General features: G+C 44.9%; 1 protein-coding gene across 1 annotated transcript; it reads left to right on the plus strand.

The window, feature by feature from the left end:
* Positions 1 to 269: 269 nt before the first annotated feature.
* On the plus strand, positions 270 to 21,192 carry TNFRSF6B (TNF receptor superfamily member 6b). The gene is made up of 5 exons (XM_086932748.1): positions 270 to 514; positions 4,059 to 4,153; positions 11,304 to 11,685; positions 18,369 to 18,560; positions 19,989 to 21,192. The coding sequence occupies exons 2-5, from the start codon at positions 4,112 to 4,114 to the stop codon at positions 20,264 to 20,266; spliced, it is 894 nt and encodes a 297-aa protein (XP_086788874.1). The 5' UTR covers positions 270 to 514; positions 4,059 to 4,111; the 3' UTR covers positions 20,267 to 21,192.
* The last annotated feature ends 1,715 nt before the right edge of the window (positions 21,193 to 22,907 follow it).

A 22,907-nucleotide genomic window follows, 5' to 3' on the forward strand; every position in this document is an offset into this window, starting at 1 on the left:
GAAGATATGCTTCTTACTTGGTCAGCGTGAGTGATACCTGGCATTTTGACTGTTTGTGTGGCACAAAGAATAGATTGTCGAAATATCTCTCCCAGGCTATTCAAGGGGCAGAACTAGTGCTTAGAAAACATGCGTGGGTTCGAAGCGCACCGAAAATGAAAACATGTGTGGCGTTCACTGCTCTTCTAGTATCTGGGGAAATAAATTAGGTTTTGAGGCGTGCCCGGCACTTAGCGGGGAAGGGGAGTCAGTCCCACGCAATCGTTCTTGACACAGGATCGTAGCAGATATAAAGCAGACATCGGGCTCTGCAGAATGGGCGGGAGCAGCGCACAGCACACCCTCTGAGAGAGGAGGAACCGTGACAGGCACCACAGACGAAGGCACGAGAAACACGGTCTGTCCTGACAGGAGCGAGGGGATCGTGGCACGAGAAACTCGGTCTGTCCGGTCAGGAGCGAGGGGACCGGGGCACGGTGTCTTCCGCTACCCGAGAGAAAGAGGAGGGACAAAGGTAAAGACCCTCTATGTGCCCCTAGTCTGCCACTTGTGTTTCTCACGTGAACGCTTGAGCTCTCTACGGGGTAACCTGTTTTCCCTAGCCTTCTACGTATTTAACTAGTCTGTCTTCGGTATTCCTCTGGTCACTCCCCTGTATTTCTTTAGTCTGCTACCCGTGGGCTTCTGGCTGCATCTTGTTTTCCAGTCTGTCCCACGTTTGCTCCCGTGCTTCTGTCCACTGCTATTTTGTCCCTTGTGCTGCCTAATTCGCTCCTCCTGTATTCTTCTAGTCTGCCCCTGTGCTTCCCTAGTGCGCTCCTGTATTCTGCTAGTTTGCCCGTGTGCTTCCCTAGTGCGCCCTGTATTTCGTTAGTTTGCCCCTGTGCTTCCCTAGTGCGCTCCTGTATTCCGCTAGTCTGCCCCTGTGCTTCCCTAGTGCGCTCCTGTATTCCGCTAGTCTGCCCGTGTGCTTCCCTAGTGCGCCCTGTATTTCGTTAGTTTGCCCCTGTGCTTCCCTAGTGCGCTCCTGTATTCCGTTAGTTTGCCCCTGTGCTTCCCTAGTGCGCTCCTGTATTCCGCAAGTCTGCCCCTATGCTTCCCCAGTGCGCTCCTGTATTCCGCTAGTTTGCCCGTGCTTCCCTAGTGCGCTCCTGTATTCCGCTAGTTTGCCCGTGCTTCCCTAGTGCGCTCCTATATTCCGCTAGTCTGCCCCTGTGCTTCCCTAGTGCGCTCCTGTATTCCGCTAGTCTGCCCCTGTGCTTCCCTAGTGCGCTCCTGTATTCCGCTAGTTTGCCCCTGTGGTTCTCTAGTGTGCTTTTGTGCACTGGAGGTTTGTTCCCATGCTTCCCAAGCATGCCCATGTGATCTTCTGATATATCCTGCATGCCCCTTACTTACTCTGTCCCTTGTGTTCATCTAGCCCACTTTTCTGTCCTCGTGGTCTGTCTGAGGTGTCTCCTAGTCTGCCCCCTGTATTCCTCTAGTCTACCCTATGTGTTCCTCTGGTCTGCACCCTGTATTCCTCTAGTTTGCACCCTGTATTCCTCTAATCTGCCCCCTGTATTCCTCTAATCTGCCCCCTGTATTCCTCTAATCTGCCCCCTGTATTCATTAAGTCTGCCCCCTACATTTCTCTAGCCTGCACCCTGTATTCCTCTAGTCTTCATATTCCTCTAACATGCCCCCTGTATTCCTCCATTCTGCCCTCTGCATTCCTCTAGTCTGCCCTCTGTATTCCTCTAGTCTGCCCTCTGTATTCCTCTAGTCTGCCCCTACATTCCTCTAGTCTGCCCTCTGTATTCCTCTAGTCTACCCTCTGTATTCCTCTAGTCTGCCCCTACATTCCTCTAGTCTGCCCCTGAATTCCTCTAGTCTGCCCCCTGTATTGCTCTAGTCTGCCCCCTGTATTGCTCTAGTCTGCCCCCTGTATTCATCTAGTCTGCCCCCTGTATTCATCTAGCCTGTCCCTGTATTCATCTAGTCTGCACCCTGTATTTCTCTAGTCTGCCTCTGCATTCCTCTAGTCTGCATCCTGTATTCCTCTAGTCTGCCCCCTGTATTCCTCCAGTCTGCTCCCTGTATTTCTCTAGTCTGCGCCTGTATTCCTCAAGTGTGCCCCTTGTACTCTAGTTTGCCCACTGTATTCCTCTAGTCTGCCCCCTATATTGTTCTAATCTGCCCCTTGTATTCCTCTAGTCTGCCCCTGTATTCCTCCAGACTGCCCTCTGTATTCCTCTAGTCTGCCCCTGTATTCCTCTAGTGTGCCCCCTGTATTGCTCTAGTCTGACACCTGTATTCCTATGGTCTGCCCCTGTAGTCCTCAAGTCTTCCCCCTGTATTTCCCTAGTTTGCCCGTGTATTGCTCTTGTCTGCCCCCCTGTATTGTTCTAGTCTGCCCCCTGTATTGTTCTAGGCTGCCCCCTGTATTCCTCTTAATCTGCCCCTGTATTCCTCTAATCTGCCCGTATTCCACCAGTCTGCCACCTGTATTCCTCTAGTCTGCCCCTGTAGTCCTCAAGCCTGCCCCATGCATTCCCCTAGTTTGCCCTGTGTATTGCTCTTGTCTGCCCCCTGTATTGTTCTAGTCTGCCCCCTGTAGTCCTCTAGTCTACCCCTGTATTCCTCTAGTCTACCCCCTGTATTCCTCGAGTCTGGCCCAGTATTCCTCTAGTGTACCCCCTGTATTGATCTAGTCTGCCCCTGTATTCCTCTAATCTGCCCCTGTATTCCTCCAGTCTGTCCTCTGTATTCCTCCAGTCTGCTCTCTGTATTCCTCTAGTCGGCCTCCGGTATTCCTCTAGTCTCCCCCTGTATTTCTCTAGTCTGCACACTGTGTTCCTCTAGTCTTGCCCCTGTATTGTTCTAGTCTGCCCCCTGTAGTCCTCTAGTCTGCCCCCTGTAGTCCTCTAGTCTGCCCCCTGTAGTCCTCTAGTCTGCCCCTGTAGTCCTCTAGTCTGCCCCTGTAGTCCTCTAGTCTTCCCCTGTATTCCTCTAGTCTTCCCCTGTATTCCTCTAGTCTGTCCCCTATATTGTTCTAATCTGCCCCTTGTATTCCTCTAGTCTGCCCCTGTATTCCTCCAGACTGCCCTCTGTATTCCTCTAGTCTGCCCCTGCATTCCTCTAGTGTGCCCCCTGTATTGCTCTAGTCTGACACCTGTATTCCTATAGTCTGCCCCTGTAGTCCTCAAGTCTGCCCCATGCATTCCCCTAGTTTGCCCGGTGTATTGCTCTTGTCTGCCCCCTGTATTGTTCTAGTCTGCCCCCTGTAGTCCTCTAGTCTACCCCTGTATTCCTCGAGTCTGGCCCAGTATTCCTCTAGTGTACCCCTGTATTGATCTAGTCTGCCCCTGTATTCCTCCAGTCTGTCCTCTGTATTCCTCCAGTCTGCTCTCTGTATTCCTCTAGTCGGCCTCATGTATTCCTCTAGACTGCCCCTGCACTCCTCTAGTGCACCCCCTGTATTGCTCTAGTGCGCCCCCTGTATTGCTCTAGTCTTTGCCCCTGTATTGTTCTAGTCTGCCCCCTGTAGTCCTCTAGTCTGCCCCAGTATTCCTCTAGTGTGCCCCCTGTATTGCTCTAGTCTGCCCCTGTATTCCTCTAATCTTCCACTGTATTCCTCTAGTCTGCCCTCTGTATTCCTCTAGTCTCCCCCCTCTATTTCTCTAGTCTGCACACTGTATTCCTCTAGACTGCCCCTGTATTCCTCTAGTGCGCCCCCTGTATTGCTTTAGTCTGCCCCCTGTATTGTTCTAGTCTGCCCCTGTATTCCTCTAGTGCGCCCCGTGTATTGCTCTAGTCTGCTCCCTGTATTGTTCTAGTCTGCCCCTGTATTCCTCTAGTGCGCCCCCTGTATTGCTCTAGTCTGCCCGCTGTATTTCTCTAGTCTGCACACTGTATTCCTCTAGACTGCCCCTGTATTCCTCTAGTGCGCCCCCTGTATTGCTCTAGTCTGCCCGCTGTATTCCTCTAGTCTGCCCCTTGTATTCCTCTAGTCTGCCCCCTGTGCCCCCTTGGCCTATTCTGATCTCTACCCTGTTTTCTGCTATGGGTGTCTTCAGCTGGGACCGGAGACCTGGGAGTGGCAGGAGCCGAAGATCCCTCACCGTCCACAATGTCTGCCCGGGGTCTGAGACACGCGCCATCTGCAAACCAGGTAAGAGCAAGCGACTAACGCAGAAACAGCACAGCAGGGAACCCCAGATGAGACCACAGAGGCTCAGAAGCCAGGACTGCACTAGAACCAGCCCCCGTGCAGCACAGAGATCTACAGAGAGGAGGCAGCAGGGGCTCGAGTGTCCAGGCTGCACCGCTACCAGCACTAGTGCAGCAGAGAGAGAGAGGAGGCAGTATCCAGGACTGCACCAGTGCCGCACACAGAGGGAGCCTATGGCCAGGCCAGAAAGAGAGGCAGTATTCCGGATTGCACCAGTGCCAGCATTAGTGCAGCACAAGGAGAGGGAGCTTCCAGCATAGCCAGAGAGACGCAGCAGCAGAGGCTCAGGAGCCAAGACTGTACCATCACTTCTTCACTAGTGCAGCACGAGAAAGGGGCCTTCGACAGGAATCCAGGGAAGGAAGCCAAAGTGAGAGAGGTAACAGCGCCTTATGGGCCCAGACCGCACCAGGTCCAGTTTAAGTACCGTGTCAAGTACACAGGTGGGAGTCAGGGAGCCCATAAAACGAATAGCAGCTGCGTACAACTGCACTTGACGCCCCCGTTAAGTGTGTACGTAATACAAATTAGGAAACTAACCGAAGTACCGAACCCACGAGCTGGTTTCCGGTCGCTGGTGACGTACTTCCTGTAAACATAGAAGAAGGGTCACCGTGGCGTAGCGACGGTGCAATCAATGGGCCCAATGCAAGCAAGTAAGAGAGCCCACATCCTTTGGCTGGTAAGAAAAGCCGCTTAACTTGGGGTGCAGGGGCCCTTCACCCCCACACCCCCCCCCCCACACCCAAAACCCGGTGCCACAGCACCAACTGCACCGAGTATTGGTAGGTCCCTAATGGTTCAGTTGCTTTTCCTTTCAGCCATAGTTTGACATTATTCAGTGATTTTGACAGGAATCTGTGTCTGTTGATAAAATGTCTTCATTGGTGGCAAAGTGGAGGCGAAACGGCTGATAACTGGCCGCTAGGGGGCAGCGGGACACAGGCACGCACCCCTCCACCGCACACAACGGTGTATTGAGCAGCCTTTAAAATAACACTCCGAAATGTAGGACAGTAGGCTAGAAGGGGCGGCGAAGAACTGGGAAGTATGATGACAAATATGTAATATTAACCATTGTTTTTTTACTATTGTATATTGACACTTAAAAAACTTTTTTTTTCGGGGCGGCGACACTTATTCATCCCAGAAACCCATTTAATGTTGACAGTTGCCTGGTTCTGAAGGAAAATATGAATTTGTTAAATGGAGTGATTAACATAAGTGAAGGTTACCCCTCCCGCGAACCCAGACCCTGATATCAAGTCCTTACCACTGTAAAAGTACAAACATCTAAGAAAACAGTCATTTATTAGCGTAATTAACCATTTGCATGCTCTTAGAGTCGATAACATCTAAATGTTCTTACCACATTCCTGAATTTAGTTAATTTTTTATTTTCATACAACGCTCAAGCAGTCAGAAGGCTAATACAAACGCCAGTAAAATATAACATGATTACACATTTAATATACTATGTCACACATGTTCTTATGTGTCTCTGACAGCAATAAGATACGTTGAAATACAAATAAAAACAACTTAAGCAGCGTCACTATTCCTTAATTTGTGTTTCAGCACGGCATTGAACATGTACATGTGCTTCTAATATTTTATTTTTTATTTAAACATATTTTATTGGGTTTTGGTGCAATGCACATTCTCCTACTACTGTCAACAGTTAAGATTGCATAACGCATGCTACATAACTCTCTGTTGTTGAGTTACATTCTGTTTTCCCTAATAACCCAGTTACTGTCTTGGTATCTACAAACTGATTGAGCTCGTTCAAACTCCCCCTCCCCCCAATCCTCTCTTCAACTCTTTCCCCGCCATCGCACTGCAGGCTATCGCTAGTCTTGCCTTTCATTGTGTGCCGCTTTTACTTTAATAATCGGTAGCGGGCTGTGTAATCTTCATTTCTACACCTCCTAGACGTATTTGGTCTAGCCCACTTTTCTAATTCTGTTGGGCATTTTCCTTGGGCCCCAGCCCTGGGTCAGGCCTGGGGTCCTGTCTCTGGGGTCTCCCCTGTCTGGATCCCGCCATTGGGGAGGAGCTTCCAGACTCTTGGCCAGTATGCTTCATCTCCTCCACCAGCGTCTCCCATGCTTGGACCCTCTCAATTTCAGCCTATATGGCGTCTCACGTTTCTCATCAGGGCCCTGCTCACGCAGCCCACCAATCGTTCCAGCTCCCGCCTCCACCTAGTGATGCTTCCACCTGCTGGTGATTTCCCATTTGGCTAATATGAAAGCCAGGTCCTGGAATCTGGCGGTAACTTTGGTCTTGGCCGTGTGTGTGAACATATTGAGCAGACAGTGTGCCGGTGTACAGGGTACTATTTTTTTCAGTGATTCGGGCCATCTCCCTTGTGACCTCCTGCCAGTAATGGGCCAAAGCTCAGCAGTTCCACATCATGTGGATGAAATTCCCTTCTACTTCTCTACCTGTAGGACACTCCGCGACCTCCCTGTGGAAGTGCTGGTTTAATCGTTCCAGGGTGATATATGCTTGATGTAAGGTGTAGAAACTTATGAGCTTGAATCGTGTACCTCGAGACACCCTTGGTGCCCTTTGCACTATATTTTCCCTGTTCTTGTCCTCCATGGGGTGTCCTATGTCCTCTGCCCAACGGTTCCTTAGCTCGTCTAGTGGTCTAAATGAGTCTCTTCCGATCGTCCTGTACAGGCAGGTGACTGCCTTAATAACCCCTTTGGCTATTCCAATATATTCACATGTGGCGCGTTGTGGTGGTCCTATTGTGCCCATTTGCTGTACCGTCTTATCGCACCCATGATTGCTCTGCGAAGCAGAAAGTGGCCTGCGGTACATCCTAGTCAGCTCTGAAGTCTTCGAATGGGAGTAGTTCTCCATCCCTATAGAAATCCTGAGTTCTGGCGAATATGGGTATTTCGTCTGGGTCTTTTGGAGGTGCCTATTCCAACACCTCTGTATCACTTTATGCTCACTGGTGCGTATGTGGTGTAGCTTTGCGGTTCTAAGTAGTGTTCGGATCAGCTCATCTCTCCCCGGGGTAAATGGATGCACCCCCCAATCTGGTGTGAGCCTTCCCGCTACCCATTCTGTGAATCTCTGCAGTTGCCCTGCCAAGTAGTACGCTTTGAAGTCCGGGGTCGCCATCCCTCCCTCCATCAATGTAGCTAAGGCCACTCGCCACCTCCCAGATCCCCAGATGAATGCCGAGATGCATGAGTGGACCTCCCGGAACCATGCCCTGGGTATCCACGCAGGCAGCGTGACGAAGAAGTACAGCAGTCGGGGAAGGGCCACCATATGTAGCAAGTTCTAATGTTATGCTATGTATGTAATTGTTTGAATATTCATATAGTATGCTCGTGTCTGCAGAGTTATACATTGCTTTAAATATACAAAAACAAGTGTATTCGCAGGAATATGTCGCCTCTGTATGATTACAGAGGTCTGTTGCCTTGTGGTTAAGTTTGCACTGTATAAATCTGTATGCATGCATACACACATTACATACATATTTACATCGTTAAAATATATAGCTTAACACATACAACACTTTGATAATTTCTTGCCAGGACCCTCAAAATTATGCTTCCAGTCCAAGGCATCACAAGGAAATGGACAAGTAGAACAATCACATTTAATATCAGATGAGAGAAACCGTGAAAGGTTTAACGATCTGTGGCAGGCAGGAACACACGTGAAGGGGGATTGAGGGTGGTGATATGTGTGTCTTCAGAGATGTTGTAGGGTAGTCTGTGGCCGATTATCAGTGCTTAATTTGTGCAGGTATTTGCTGATGCTTGGCACAGACACATTCTTTTTTTTTTAATTAACCTTGGCACATATTCATGGCAGCCCGTCCCATGGCGGCGCTGTCATTCTATTTTTAATAGAGCACAAAAGCAAAGTGTTTGCAATCTGATATAAATTAAAAATGCCATAAAAGATAAACCATTATATTCCCAGGTTGCACTGTATGGGATAGGCTGAGCTTAGCACGCTGATATTGTTATTAATGTTAATATATACGTCTATTCTGGTTCTTAAAACACTCCATTTAAAAAACAAATCCGTGAACGAAGTAAGATATAGAAATACTTTCCCTGCACGTGAAAGTCCAAGCTAACCAAAATCGCCTTCTTACGAGTGACACGTTTACATAATTAAAAAAAATATTGTCAACAAGCACCCCTTACGAAGGACACAGTAAGTCCTAAGGGTCTAGTTTCTGTGACAGCCTAAAGTGAAAATAAAAGGAAGACGTGTCTATTGCATGCTGTCAGGGGAGCTTTTGGCTAAAATTTGTTCGTTATATAACCTAATAAATCTTGTTGCCTTCTGGTTTCAGTTATTCTTTATCTATTAAGAGTATATTAATGACTTTATCATGCTAGGATTCTCTTTCGCTTGAGCTAGGTAATACTTTTAGTGACCCAGGTCATTACTCTTGCAGAGCGTTCTTTGATATGCTTCTTAAGTCATAACCCTGTAAGTCCCTGTTCCCTCCTTTTTCATCTCACTCTAGGATGTTCACTGCATGTTTGTTTTCTCTGTCCCTTTTTTCTCATTTTAATATTTTAAAGGTTTTCTTGCATTAGCCATACTCCAATTTCATTAACCCTAAAGCATATATTTGTTACTAAATAGACAAGTTCCATGTAGGACAAATCACATCTATGATTGTTGAACACCTTTCAGAGCTATCTGCTTTGTGAGCGCAAAGATTTTCCCTGTAGATCATAGTATTATTATGATGTATAATTTGTTATCACTGAAGCTAAAAAGTGGATTACCAAAGATGAAGTCTGGGCAACAGATGCCAGGTGCATCTTGATTATGCAAGGGGCATGGTCATGTAGAGTTGTAAGACAGCTGCACATTTTTTTGAAGATTCTGTCGACTGCATCTGGTTGACATAGATGCAGTGATTAATTTTTAGAAAAAAATAATTTTAAATAAGCGCTGGGTCCCAGAGTTTTGCTCAGAAGCATGCATCTGGCTCTATGGAGTGTCAGTGGTGCCGAATACCAACGCCAGTTAATCTTCATTCCACCTCAAGCGTCTTTCATCCACCACCAGACACTCCGTGCCTCTTTATCTCACTCTTTCAGGTTCTTTTTCATCCCTATTTTTCTTTTGTTGTCACTATTTTCCATGTTTCTCTTCCTCCTTTTTTTCCTATTTGGTGTTTTTCTCTCTTTCTCTGGGTCAAAGCCTGATGAGTAATAATGAATGGCAGTCCCAAATAATGAGTGCCGGTGGGCCCCACCCGCAACATCCAGCTCAAATTAAGCACTGAATGGAAGCTTTGTCCTCATGAAATTGAGATTAGGCAGCCCTTTAGCTTCATCACTTCAAAGAATCCCAAATAGAGCAAGACAATGTTTAAATGGATAGTTTCATGAGAACGACATTGTTTTGAGCTTTTTACGCACCCACATTATCCCACCACTTGCCTGCTGCTCATTGAATGATATAACTTCGAATATATCCTCTACCAAAGGCCAAGGTCTTCACTTCCCAGGTGTGAGTCAGTCACCCACCTCCCAGGGATATGTAACTTCTTTGCCAATTAAATAGGGCACCCAAGGACAAACACCTTTGAAAGTGACTTGTAAACTTGAAAAAGAAAGTGAAAGTGAAAAGGCAAACAGTGTAAGTGCAAGAGTGCAAGTGTGATATCGTCACATTTACAACTGTCAGAGATAACTCGTGCCGGAGGGTGAGCCATAGATTCAAGAGTGACCATTGAAGGGCCACACTACATAGCATGCCGGCCATCAAGAGGTGCAAGACTCGTGGTCTGGCCGACATATTGGAAGCTGAAAGGAGGAGGAAACGGTTTAATCTCATTTAGCAAGGACAGCTGAAAGATTCAGGACCCGAATGAAGCATAAATGTAATTTTTACAGTTACGACTTAAGTCTAGGATGAAACCCAAAGACTTGGCATTAGAAGCCGAAGACGGCTTGAAGAGCAGTGAGTAGAATAGCAAGAGTCCTAGAGCACAGGAGGAGAGGAAGAAGCGAACAGCGGAAGCTCAGTTTTAGCAGGATTCTTTGAGAAATGAGTAGACTTTCAATCCTCTGTGGCACATACATATGCATGCGGCAGATGACCTTCAGCGATGGCACTTAAAAGATACAATTGAGTGTCATCTGCCTCCATTTGGACTGAGATACAGGCCCAACATCTCCAGCAGAGGGGTCTAATTTAGGCCTACGAGGGTTGGGTCCATGGCAGATTTTCAGGATACCCATGCAAGATAAGTTTCCATAAAATTAATCTAACTGACCTCATTTACAAATTCATAGTTGATCCTGTATTCGTGGCCTGTGCCTTCTAGACCTATGAATCCATGGAAATATTGAGATCCAGATCGCCCTTGGGGAACGCCAGAATTCATGGGAGGTGCAGAGTTCATCCAAAGAAAGCTATTTGGGTGAATTTTGAACACCCATTCAGACAAGTGAAGGACTAATCCAAGGCTTAACCCCCAAGCCAAAAGATTAATCTAAACCCCACGGTTGACTGTAGTCAAAGCTCCTGATGGTGAAAGAAAGTCTATGGGCTTAACAATTATGGACTATTACAGATCTCTTTATCCGTCAACAACAGTTTGTTGAGCAAATTTGGTACAACCTTTTGAAGACTATTCTAAGGAATATCTTCTAGGGAATTGAACCGTACCAGCATCATATCACTGTCTCTGAGTTCTTTGCAGTGAATGGCTTTCCTGTAGGGTCATTGTGGCATGGTCTCATTGTGTGTGATATTTGTAGTGATGGATCTGTTGAATGATGTAATGAATGATGGGTCCTGGTAGATTAAAGGATTGGGCACTTTCACTTCAAGCCTTTGAATTGTGGGTTTGTACAAAACTCAATATAGGAATGCTGACATATGACACTCTTTTCTTATGTTCTCATTATGTGTTTAAATTTCACTGATTGTCCAGCGCCTCTTTTGTGCGTCATTCGTACTATAAAAAACTTGATTGCATTTTTGAACTAACCTAACAAAGTTGTTTCTACTTGCTGTACACACGACATTCAGCCCAATAAAGTTCTTTCTCAAATGTTTCCTCCCACAGGTGATCCTTGCAGTTGTACTACTAGTGAATTCAGTGGTAGAGGTTACCGGCTCCATCCCTACCTACCAGTGGAAAGACCCAACCTCTGGGGAGGCAGTAACCTGCCAAAAGTGCCGGCCAGGGACCTATGTGACCTCGCACTGCACCCAGGACACGCCCACTGTGTGCCAGCCTTGCCCGGACCTGCACTACACCGAGTTCTGGAACTACGTGGAGCGGTGCCGCTATTGTAATGTCTTCTGCGATGAGCGAGAAGTGGAGGCCCAACCATGTACTGCCACACACAACCGACAATGCCAGTGCCAGCCTGGGTTCTACCTTGACTTTGAATTCTGCGTTGAACACTCTCAGTGCCCCCCTGGGTTTGGGGTTCTGACTCTAGGTAAGTAGTTAATAGTTTCTGAGGTGTTTCGGAGATCTTTAGGTTTTCATTGAACTGTTCTGTGATGTCATACAGCCATTTTGACATGTCATTGAAAACTCAATTAACATTATTCAGTCATTGGTTGGTACCTTAGAGCCTCTTTGCAGCATGTTGTAGATATTTTGTTTTACATCTTTACCCCACCTGAGCATAGAGAGATATTGTGATATGATTTATAGTTCTTCTGTTATGTCGAGGAGCTCTTTGGTGATGTCAAGGAGCTCAGTTTTGTCATAAATTTTGTGTGGTGTCTTAGACTTACTCTGATATTATAAAAGCCTTCTGTGGTGTATTAGAGTCCCTGCTAGATACCACAGAGAGACACTCTAATATGAAGGAACACTTCTGTGATTTTCTAAAATTGTCTGTGATGTCATTGACTCCTTATGAGATATCGTATGGCCCCTCTAATGTCACAAAACTGTTCTATCGTTCAGAGAGCCCATCTGTGAAGCCATAGCGAGACACATTGATGAAATATAACGCATATTTGATTGCGTAATACTCTTCTGTGATTGTCATTGAGCTCTCCAGTGATGTCACAGATCTCTTCTTAAATGCAATAAATTGTATGTGGTGTTCTGTCTACATTGACGCCTATCTACAGACACACTAAAAATTGTGATGGAATGTCCTCACACACCACCAAGTGTCATGCTTCATCTTTTGACTCCCCTCACTCTTCAAAAATCCCATTTGTAAAGAGCGGGCCAACACTTTATAGTAAAGTGGGCAATTCTAACCACTGAACCTGTGATATGAATATATAAAAACCAATGTGATACATCAAAATTACTTTTTAATCTAGGCGAGATATCACTTGGTATTAAAAACCAGTGTGAAGACTAGGGGAACAAATACCCCATCTCCACTTGAACTGTCAACATGTTTTTGCTTCTTCCCATTGGGAGGAAGAAGCGAGTATTATCCATTGACACAACTATCCCACAGGTTATCCTTCAATCCTTATGAGATCCTAGCATCCACACTTGGGGTCGAAACGTCGCCAACATCTAAAGGACACAGACCTTTGTTGTGTGCAATGAACACATTGTGTATTTACTTGTTGTGTCTCATGATTTAAAGAAGGACTGTCTGTCTCCTGAGAGAAACAAATGTATTGTTCATACTCACTCCTATGGTCACTTTTTCTTTCTCTGGTTCTGATTTTTTTCACTTCGGGTTCTTTTCTGAGTTTTACCACCACTCACTTCATTATAAATGTGATGAGAATGTATGTATGTATGTATGAAAGTATGTAGAGAATTTATAGAGCGCAGGAATCACCCCCGAAGGGGTATCTCTGCACTAACATTGAAAACAAGTCAGACAGGCTCAGATTCCTATAACTCAAGCCTTGAATAATTCAGTCTTCAGGAGTTTCCTGAGACGAGCAAGGCTAGGACATTTACGTAAAACCTCTGGCAAATAATTCCAGTATTTTGTAGCCAAATAGGCAACAGTTTTGCCTCCAGATCATATTTTCTTAACGCAAGGGACCACCAGCAACCCTTTGCCTTCTGATCTGAGACACCGGTTCGGGCAGTACACTTTGAACGTATCCGCCATATAGCTCAGACTTGTACTATAAAGAGCTATACGGGCAAAATAACAGAGCTTGAACTTAATTCTCTGGTGGATAGGAAGCCAATGGAGAGATTTCAGTTATGGCCTTGGTGAAGTGCGGGGTAGTTTATTAAGAGCTAGGCGTGCAGCCACATCCGGAACAATCTGCAATCTGCTGAGAAGAGGCTCGTTCACGGATGCCAATAAAGCATTACACTAGTCTAGGTGACCAATGATCAAAGCCTGAATTAAGGTTCTGCCTACAGTGAGGGGCAGCTACATGAACACTGCGCAAAAAGCTCAAGGTATGATAGCAGGTCCCTGCAGTGGTCATGACTTGATCTTCATGGATAGCCGTACATCCAGCCGGAGCCCTAGATTCTTAGCTAAAGAGTTTGGAGAGGGGGCAGGGCCTAACGCTGTTGGCCGCCACTTAAGGGACCAGGAAGTTTGTGCAGCACCAAACAGCAAGATTTCTGTTTTAGCCGCATTTAACTGCAAAAAGTGTTCTGACATCCATTCTGCTATGGCTGACATACCCTTAGCAAAACGCTGATCGACTGACTTTGTGTCCTTGTCAAAGACAGGAGTAATTGTGTATCATCAGCTTAGGCGAACGGCATAAAGCCGTACTGTCGAATGACTTTAGCATGGGGGCCACACAGATGTTAAACAAAGTAGGGCTCAAACAAGAGCCCTGGGGCACCCCCTTAGTAAGCTTCACAGTTTGAGATTGATAAGGGCCCAGATTGATGGTTTGCGTGCGCTGATCAAAAAAAGCTAACAAGCCAATCGAGAGCCAGCCCCTGCAGACCGGCCTCTCTCAGTCTAAATATCAGTTTCTGATGAGAGACCGTGTCGAAGGCTGCTGTTGGATCCAACAGGTCCAAGATCACTCCTTTGTTATCATCCATGGCCATTTTAATATAATATATATAATTGTTTTTTCACGTATTTCAAAATAAAACTTTGGTTCAGCCTAACCGAATTGGATAAAGAAATTATGGAATACTGGGTGTCAGAATTTTATTTCAGCTTGTAATAAGATTAAGTCTTTACAGAATATATGTCTACTCTATTATAGCTTATTCTGTAATGATTAAGGGCCTCAGTACAATGCCAGTCGGTAAGCATTCTGACCGACTTCTTGTCGGAATGCTTTCCGACCGGCTCGGGGAGTCCGACCGACCGATTACGATGTTTCCGAACCCCGGTCGGTTGGACTCCCATTGACTATAATGGGAGCCTGTGTTTCGACCAACAACACAGGCTCCCATTAACAAAAGGGCTGGTTTCAGAAAACCATGCACCCTTTCGCAGGCACCCCATGTGGGGGACCCATGGGTACCCCCACAGGCCCCAACCGGAGGCGTCCGGGTGAAGGGGCGGCCTGCTATGGGCCCCCAAAGTCCGTTTCGGACAGCCGTTTCATGTTAGGCAGACCGATTTGGAAAGGCTGTCCGAATCCAACATCGTAATGCGTTGGTCGGAAATGTGGTCCATAGACCTGTACGATTCAGCTACGACCGACTTGGAGCCTCCGAATGCTGGTTGGAACCAAGTCGGACAGATCGAACGGTTAGTAATCGATTGTTCGGAAATGTTTCCCGAGTCGGTTGGAAACATGGGTTCCGACACGGGTTAGGAAAATCAGAATGCCGTTCGGAGCCTTTCTGACCGAGATAGTAATAAGGTCCAATGTCTGCACAAAGAAAATCTGTATAATCACATTGTGTTTGAAAATGAGTTCATAGTGAACACCCGTACTTAGTTGCTACGTTTATACCCAAGTTCATGTAGACATATTGGGTTGCTCTTGTTTCTTCTGTACACTACAAAATACACCAGAGCCATGCCCAGCAATGTCCACTTGGACAATAGGTAGTGCATCTGCTGATCCCACCTCCTACTGTCTCTAATGAGGAAATTAGTTCCAGTTCTTCATTTCCATCCTTTTTCAAATGTGAAGTCTGTAGTCATTAACTACTACTCCGACAGGTGAGGATATCAAGACTGTAGGTTCTTATTCTCTCGCTTAGCGGTCGGCCAAATTCGCTATGTACTCTGTTTGTGTTCCCAGGGTGTGCCCATCCATGAATCAAGTCCCACACCACTTTCTGGGTTATGAAGAAATGTGGTGCAAGGCTATCTTTAATCAACTTAAGCCTCACAATGAAAACAGCATATATTTTAACCCCAGCTTGCAGAGCCGTCCCTTCATGGCTTCAAAGGAATAAGGTTGTTGTTGGGCAAGGTGAAACACAGGTGGACCAAAAAAACGTGCATTTTCCTCCATTCAAATTATGCTATTCTATTATAATGACCTCTTTGTAAAATTGAGACTCTGACTCAGAAATTCAAGAAGCAAGCAATATTACCTTGTGGTAGGGCTCCCAGTCTGGTAGGTGGTGCAAGCTCTCTGTGCCCCCCCCCCTTTAAGTGGAGGACAGCTTGGAGAGACCCATTTGATTCAGGAAAATGGTTCTCCCAACAGGCCCTCACGTTTTTCTAGGAAATTAAGATTATCTTTAGATCTTCCCTCCGGGTCTTCAACCCTCTACTCCAGACTACGAATACTCTTGTGCAGCTTGATTATAGTTGCTTGCATTTTTTAACCTGTTCCCAGAAAGCATTTCCACTCTCAGCTGTATCTTCCATTGCTTTACTGTTATCCATAACTTTCTTCAAAACATACCGGGTGAAGGTCATTGCAGTTGATACTGAGTCGATTTTATGTTTGAGAGCAGTTCCGGAGTCAAAGGTTACCTTTAGGATATCAGCCTACATTGGAGCGTCAGCATCACAGTGTCTTCCCCTTGTCGTTCATGACACCTCAGGGTTTGTCCCTCCAGGAACAGATGTGTACTGCATGATAGTATTGGCCTGACTAGGCTGCTCCAGCTTTATCCTTCCCCACGCTGAAGTGTCGTAGTCTTTGGTTTTCTGTGAAGTTGCATTTCAGATGACGAGGAGGGTAGTCAGTGGTTGTCTTGCTGATGTGTCACAGGTCTCAAACACTGCACCGTTGTATCACACGGGGAGTTTTAGATGCGGTATTCCTAGATTTTCAATTTCCTTGAGGTCAAACTCTGGCACATCAGTGGAGTCCAAGAGCCCTAATTTATACAGAGGTAGTTGGTTATCTTGCAAGTCATTGTAGCACTCTATCAGGCAATATGCATCCAAGCTACTGCAACCGGCCAATATAATATACTATCTACACAAAACCATATCAGTCTTGCCAAAGAAGATAAATGTGCTGGATGTCTGTAGACAGCCAGAGCGACAATTTGTTGGCCATCTTGCTAGCCATGCCCCTCACATATTCGTATTCGACACTACTAAAAAGTCTCTGATAAGATATGCTTTGCAGTATAAAAACCAGCATTATTTTGCTGTGTACAGAAAAGCTGTGCAAAAGACTAATTACAAAAGAAAACGTCTACGTACATTTTCCACCGTGGATGGGTAGGATTAGAGTGAATTTTATCTAGAAAAGCAATGAAATTGATCTTGAAGTACTAACAAAAACTTTGAAGTGTCGTATGTTAACCAGAAACCTTTGTAAATGTTGTGAATCATAAACAATTCGCAAAACTTTACATGTGGGGTAAAAAGTTTGTGCAGCCGAAATAAAGTTCGAAAAAGATAAAATTTACAAAGCTGGGCCAATGGTGACTTCTTATTATAATGAACGCAGTCCTTTATTTGATTCCAATGCATTTCAATTGACAATTAAGAGAGCCACTGTAGAAGAAATGTATATTTTTATTTAATAAGTCTTGAGAGAGTCTACGTGCAGACCATCCAGTTGCGGGTCAGTTTTCCCCATTGGATGCCATGAGCCGACATTCCTGGTGTTAGTAAGTGTTGACAGCAGGACAGTGTCAGAGGCAAGGTTTATGCCTGTGGTCAGAGTCTACCTGGTTGTGTTTTGCACACAGCAGGAAAAGATCCCCTAAAACGTGCCAAAGTTGCATCCATTCCAAGCTGGGGGACAGCACTAGCCCCTCTTCTCCAGTGAGCGTAGGACTGAGTAAGGCCATCCAAAACACTGCACAGAAGAGAGAGGTGGAAAGAACGAGAGAGCAAGACATAGACTAAGGAGAGGGTGTTGGGAGAGAAAAACAAGTGGCGAGAGTCCTAAAAATAAAAAAGGATGAGAACGAATGTGCACGAGAAGAACAGAACGACGGAAAGAAGGGGAAGGGGACTGACGAAGAGAATAGAAGAAAAGAAGGGGAAATAGAAAAAAGAAAACAGAAGGGAGATAAAAATACAATAGACAAGTAGAGAAAGGGGAGTGAAAGATGGCAATCAAGAGAGGGATGAGAAAACCAGAGAGGGGTGGAAGAAACAAGAATGGAAGCTGCAAGCGAAGCACGCTGACTTCTTCTGGCATGACCATCATTTGCCTCTAATGCTTAGAGCAGTCATCAAGGTCAACTGAAGGGTGTGAACACTGCAGTGTTTGCCATGGCATACTAGCGGGTGGATTGGGGGGGAGGCGGGGGGGGGGGGGGGGGGGGGGTCGGGTAGCATGATTCCGGTCCACTACTGGGGGTGTTCTAGGAACTCTGTCACACTGATAGCTGAAAAACCTGATGCTTTTTGTAATTAAAAATATGTTTATTCGCATCTACCATGGAGCGGAAGTTTGTGATTCAATATGGATGACATTCGTGTGAGAGGGGCACTTATTAAGGGGCGGGTGGGTTTTAATGGAAATTCTGAAAATGCTGAAGTGTGTAGTATAAATATAACCCCAGAGTGGGGGGTCCATCGTTAGTGTCTACCCTTTATCTAACACATAGACTGTTACAATGTTCCTGTTTGTTTTATATGCTAACTGTGGGGAAGCAGGGAGTGTGTTCACATTTGTTATGTCTAGGAATCGGTATGATTGCCAGGGTATATCTATGAAAGATTCTACACATACAGAGATAATCTGGGGGTTCTTGTGCACAGTGAGGGCATGTTTGGGAGTTATTGTGCATGCTCTTGGGATGGCAGGAAGTTTGAGTGCACACTCACTGCATATGTGGAGATGGCTTTGACGACCCTTTTTCTTGTAGGCACGGAGCACAAGGACACCCAGTGTCAGAAGTGTCCCCCTGGCACCTTTTCCAATACAAGTTCTAGGACTGAGCCATGCCAGCCCCATCGCGACTGCCGGGCAGAAAGTCTGGAGGTCAACGTTGAAGGCGACCAGCATCATGACACCCTGTGCACATCCTGCCAGGTGTACGATGCCCAGAGCACACAAGGTGAGCATCCTGGGTGGAGTTTGGGGCTACACCACGCGTACACAGAGACAGAGTATCATGATGGATAAAGACCACCAGGCCCAATATAGTGTATTCATTGCTAGGCTGGGCGAAAGTTCTATTAGGCTTGCACAATTCTCGGAATATTAGGAATTTTATGTTGTGCTTCTACGCTAAATTCCTAAAATTACACATTATACCATGTTGCATTTTGTTCCATGTTCTCAGCAAAATTATAGCTCAGGAGTCCGGGAACAACAGGAACGGGCAGAATGTGGGTGATTGTTGTTTGTGGTAATTGTGTTTTGGACATGACCATGCTTTTCGCTCTAAAATATCGTGCTAAATGCCGTATTTGTTTATTTGCATAATTACGTGTAATTTTTCATAATTTTCCCAAAATTTCACATAATTACATGATAGCAAATTACACAAATTTCCCCTATTCATATCCCACCTTCTCTTAATTAAGGCCCCTGTAATTAGGGGGAGGGCCAAATTATGCACCATAATTTACTAAACTATGCAGCATGGAAAGTCAAATTATCAAACATGTTACTTTTTTGAACGAAAATTAGATGGAAAATTCTACAGCTTTAATAGCTATTTTGGTATTTTTCGTAAAACAGTGGTACTAAAGGGATCACAATGTTTAAGATATGCTTAATTTGTCACAAAGAAAAATTGAGGGTCTGACTCTTTTAAGCTCTTTTTCACTCTCTATGTTTAGATATATATTAAAAGCTGTCTTCTACAGCTATTTTTTTCTAATTTATTCCATATTCACTCCATTAAACCTATTAATTTACGCAAAGCATCATAGTCCGTGTTTTGTTTCACTGGCAGTGTTTTTAGTAAGCCTGAAGCATAACATTTTTTTTGTGAAACCTGCAAATTATGCAGCAGTTGGCAGATTTGTCAACAACTGTGTCAAATCCATACTTCTGTTACAATGCAGATATCATAAAGTCGCAAAGATGCAGCGGCTCCACTATCCCTACAGAATATTTATAGCACCAGTAAATGTCAGCTCATATTTTCTTTCAGGGAGATACAATGGTCGCATGGTTGGATGGATTATATATGGATTGTGGAGTACGGCGCAGCCTTTGGCTCGTGCGTTAATTTGTTGTTGGTTGATCCAAAGATCATGTCTAGGATCCAAATGAAGAGTAGGTTCTGTGATAGGTCCAGTTTAGACAAAGGCTTAAATATTCTCTAGCTTCATATTTTCCTACTTTGTGCTATTCATCCTGTTTATGTCCTGTAGTATTTGGATTAAGAGTTTTTCTCTTCGAATGACAGCTACTCATTATCTCCTATAAACCACTATAGCTGTAAGCACTAACTATTACGTGGTGACATCTGTTGTTCAATGGCTAACTCGTGTCACTGTCTTCTCTTCTTTTGCCCGGACATTGGCTGTAGACTGCGAGCAGGCAATCTTTGACTTCATGGTGTCGCGGATGTCGCCACGAAAGTTAAATCGACTTGTGCGTCAACTGCCAGACTTGGAGAACAGAAGGCAGCATCGCCGGCAACAGCTAAACAGAAACAGCCTGAGGAAACTTCAGACCTTCCTCATCACGCAGAGAGACGACCCAGGACAGAATCCCGTCGACACTCTCCTGCAGCTGCTTGGCCGGGCGCATCTAAACAAACTTCAGAAGGACATCCGAAAGAAGTTCTTTAAGCTAGATCAATGAAGGCCACAGACAATCTTTAAAGACATCCTCTCAACTCGACTCTAAAAAGAGTACATCACATTGTAGTAGATACATCAATGCGCATCTAAACAAACTTCAGAAGGACATCCAAAAGAAGTTCGTTAAGCTAGATCAATGAAGGCCACAGACAGCCTTTAAAGACATCCTCTCAACTCGACTCTAAAAAGAGTACATCACATTGTAGTAGATACATCAATGAACCTTGACCACCTCCTCGCAAAGGCAGCTATACTGAAGCACCTGTTTACAGTGAAATATGTTGCAATGACTGAGTGCTCGTCCACGTTTTAATCTGTTACTTTGTTTGTTGTCAGATAATGCCATTAACTAACTTATTCTGGACGTCAACTTTTTTTTGTATCTGTTACATGTATTAATTTGCACTTTGCACAGCCCACTGCGGCCCTATGTTTCTATTGGTCTCCTCCTAAACTGCTGTGTGACACAGTATCCAATTAGTACATAGGTTTCAGTGTGAGCATTCCATAGAACGCCTCTCCCTTTCCATTGACTTTTCCCCGAGTTGTCCTGCTGCATCCTTGGGTCCAAGCTCACCTTGTCCAAAAGGACGCCTATTGAACAGCAAGCCTGCAGGATGGATTGACTTGCAGGCATTGACATCTCTCGTGGTTCTCATCATATTCACAGTAGCTTGCAAACATGATGTCCAAGGATACGTCCTTTGTTCGCTGTAATCTGCAAGCATGTACCGCAGGGATTGGCTCTTGTTATCACTTCCTACAAGCACAGTATCTACAATTGGCTTCCTCTTCAACCATAACAACCGACATGCAAATCAACTCACTCTGACACTTTAAGGAGTTGAGAAATCCTGTGGGGACAAATGTCACTTTCAGATTGGGCGGTATCTGCCTGGAAATAAACATATTTAACCATATTACAAACTTGTTGCCTTTTCATTGAGCAATCTTGACTCTTTCCCTAATCTCCTGTTCTTTCAGTCACAAGTTACCTTGACAAGTACACCAATCCTGCCTCCCACAACAAACCGGAGTACCCACTGTCTCCACCTGCACTAAGGCAGTGCCTGCCTTTTGGCATAAGGATGTGTGTTTTATCGAACCTACCCTGCCTCCCCCCATCAGTAACTATGAAAGCTTGGCTTTAGTTAGGACATTTCTCAGTAGAAATCATTAACATGCAGTCAGGTGAACCTATGCCAAATTAGGGAGGAGGTCCAGATGTGGCTCACTGCTGTATTTTGTGCCCTTGATTTCAGAAGCATTTTAAAGCAAAAGGGGAAACCCTATCGTCTTGTGCCATTCTTTGGTGTGGCTCGTCCCAAAGCCACCACATCAGTCATATCCAATCAGTCGTGAGTCTTATGGGTAGAACACTTTAACATTATTTATAAATATTTTAATGTTCTTGTCTAAACATGAAGATATTAAAATGTTAAACTTTAAAGATTTGCATCTTTAGGTTACACAGTGGGTAGTTAGTAGTTAAATACTTATTTTGGAAACCTCACATCATAAAATCATAAATCTTATGTGGCATCCTTGTGACTTTACCACTGTCCATTTTCCTGTCTGAAGTAGTGCTAACAAATATCTGTGCACATGCCAGTTAAAGTGAGAGTGGGTTTCAATAGGAGGCTTATCTTATCAGAAAAAAGCGGAACATACAGGAACCAGAGTCTGAGACTATGAGAAAGGGAGAAGACATGCTTCAGTTGTAACAAAAAGAGGCTTGAAATGCAACAGTCGGGCACTTCCTGTAAGTGAAGTTAGCATGAACAAGAAAACATGGCTACAGTGGTTATTAGTAAGCAAAACTCCTCATCTTTTAGCTGTAGGATTGACCTTTGTAAGTGGGGTAACTTTGGTGAACAATTGACAGGTCTTGATGTCTTTTTAAAGGAACTCGCTCAGGAGAGACATACTCCCTACGAATTAGTTATAATGGGGGACTTTAATATACATAGATGTAAATCAAACTGTACATTAGACGGGGAGATTTATGAAGATCAACCATCTAAGACCCATTTTGAACATTCCACCCAAGGTTCCCGGCTCGATAGCCTATTAGCAAACAAAAATTTGTATTGTCTAGAGCCTAGGTAGGAAGCAGTGGTGATACCATCTTTTTTTGGTAGAGGATGCAGTTCTATTATAGATTATGTTGTAATTTCAGCCCCCTTATATCAACATATGCGCGAGGTCAGGGTGATTCAAACTGTTTTTAGCTACCATAATCCCATCACAGTGGAAACTAAAGGTTTTTTGGTCTTTCGGGGAGCGGAGTTAAAAAACTAGGCAAATGGGGATTTTCAGCCTATGGCCCAGGATCGAAAAATAAGATGGGAGAAAATTATGCTGGAGATCTTTTTAGCTGAGTTATATACTGAGGGCAAAGAGGAAATTGAGTGTTGCCTAAATGTACACAGCGAGCCAATAGAAGTACTAGAGGCTTATGATAAATTAAGTAAGCTAATTGGTAAAAAGTTAAGAAGCAAAATGACCAAGGGAAGAACTAATGAAGCAAAGTGGTTTAATGCCGATTACTCTAAAGCCATTATTGTTGCTATAAAAACCACACCGAGATATCCTGACCTGATTAAAACCCATAGAAAAGCATATGATTTAGCATTAAAATG

Source organism: Lissotriton vulgaris, chromosome 7 (genome assembly GCF_964263255.1).
Source record: "Lissotriton vulgaris chromosome 7, aLisVul1.2, whole genome shotgun sequence".
Lineage (NCBI taxonomy): Eukaryota > Metazoa > Chordata > Amphibia > Caudata > Salamandridae > Lissotriton > Lissotriton vulgaris.

Coding starts and splice junctions, on each gene's coding strand:
- TNFRSF6B (XM_086932748.1), top strand. CDS start 4,112: ATGTCTGCCCGGGGTCTGAGACACGCGCCATCTGCAAACCAG. Junction 4,154..11,303: donor ACGCGCCATCTGCAAACCAG/GTAAGAGCAAGC, acceptor TTCCTCCCACAG/GTGATCCTTGCAGTTGTACT. Junction 18,561..19,988: donor CGATGCCCAGAGCACACAAG/GTGAGCATCCTG, acceptor CATTGGCTGTAG/ACTGCGAGCAGGCAATCTTT.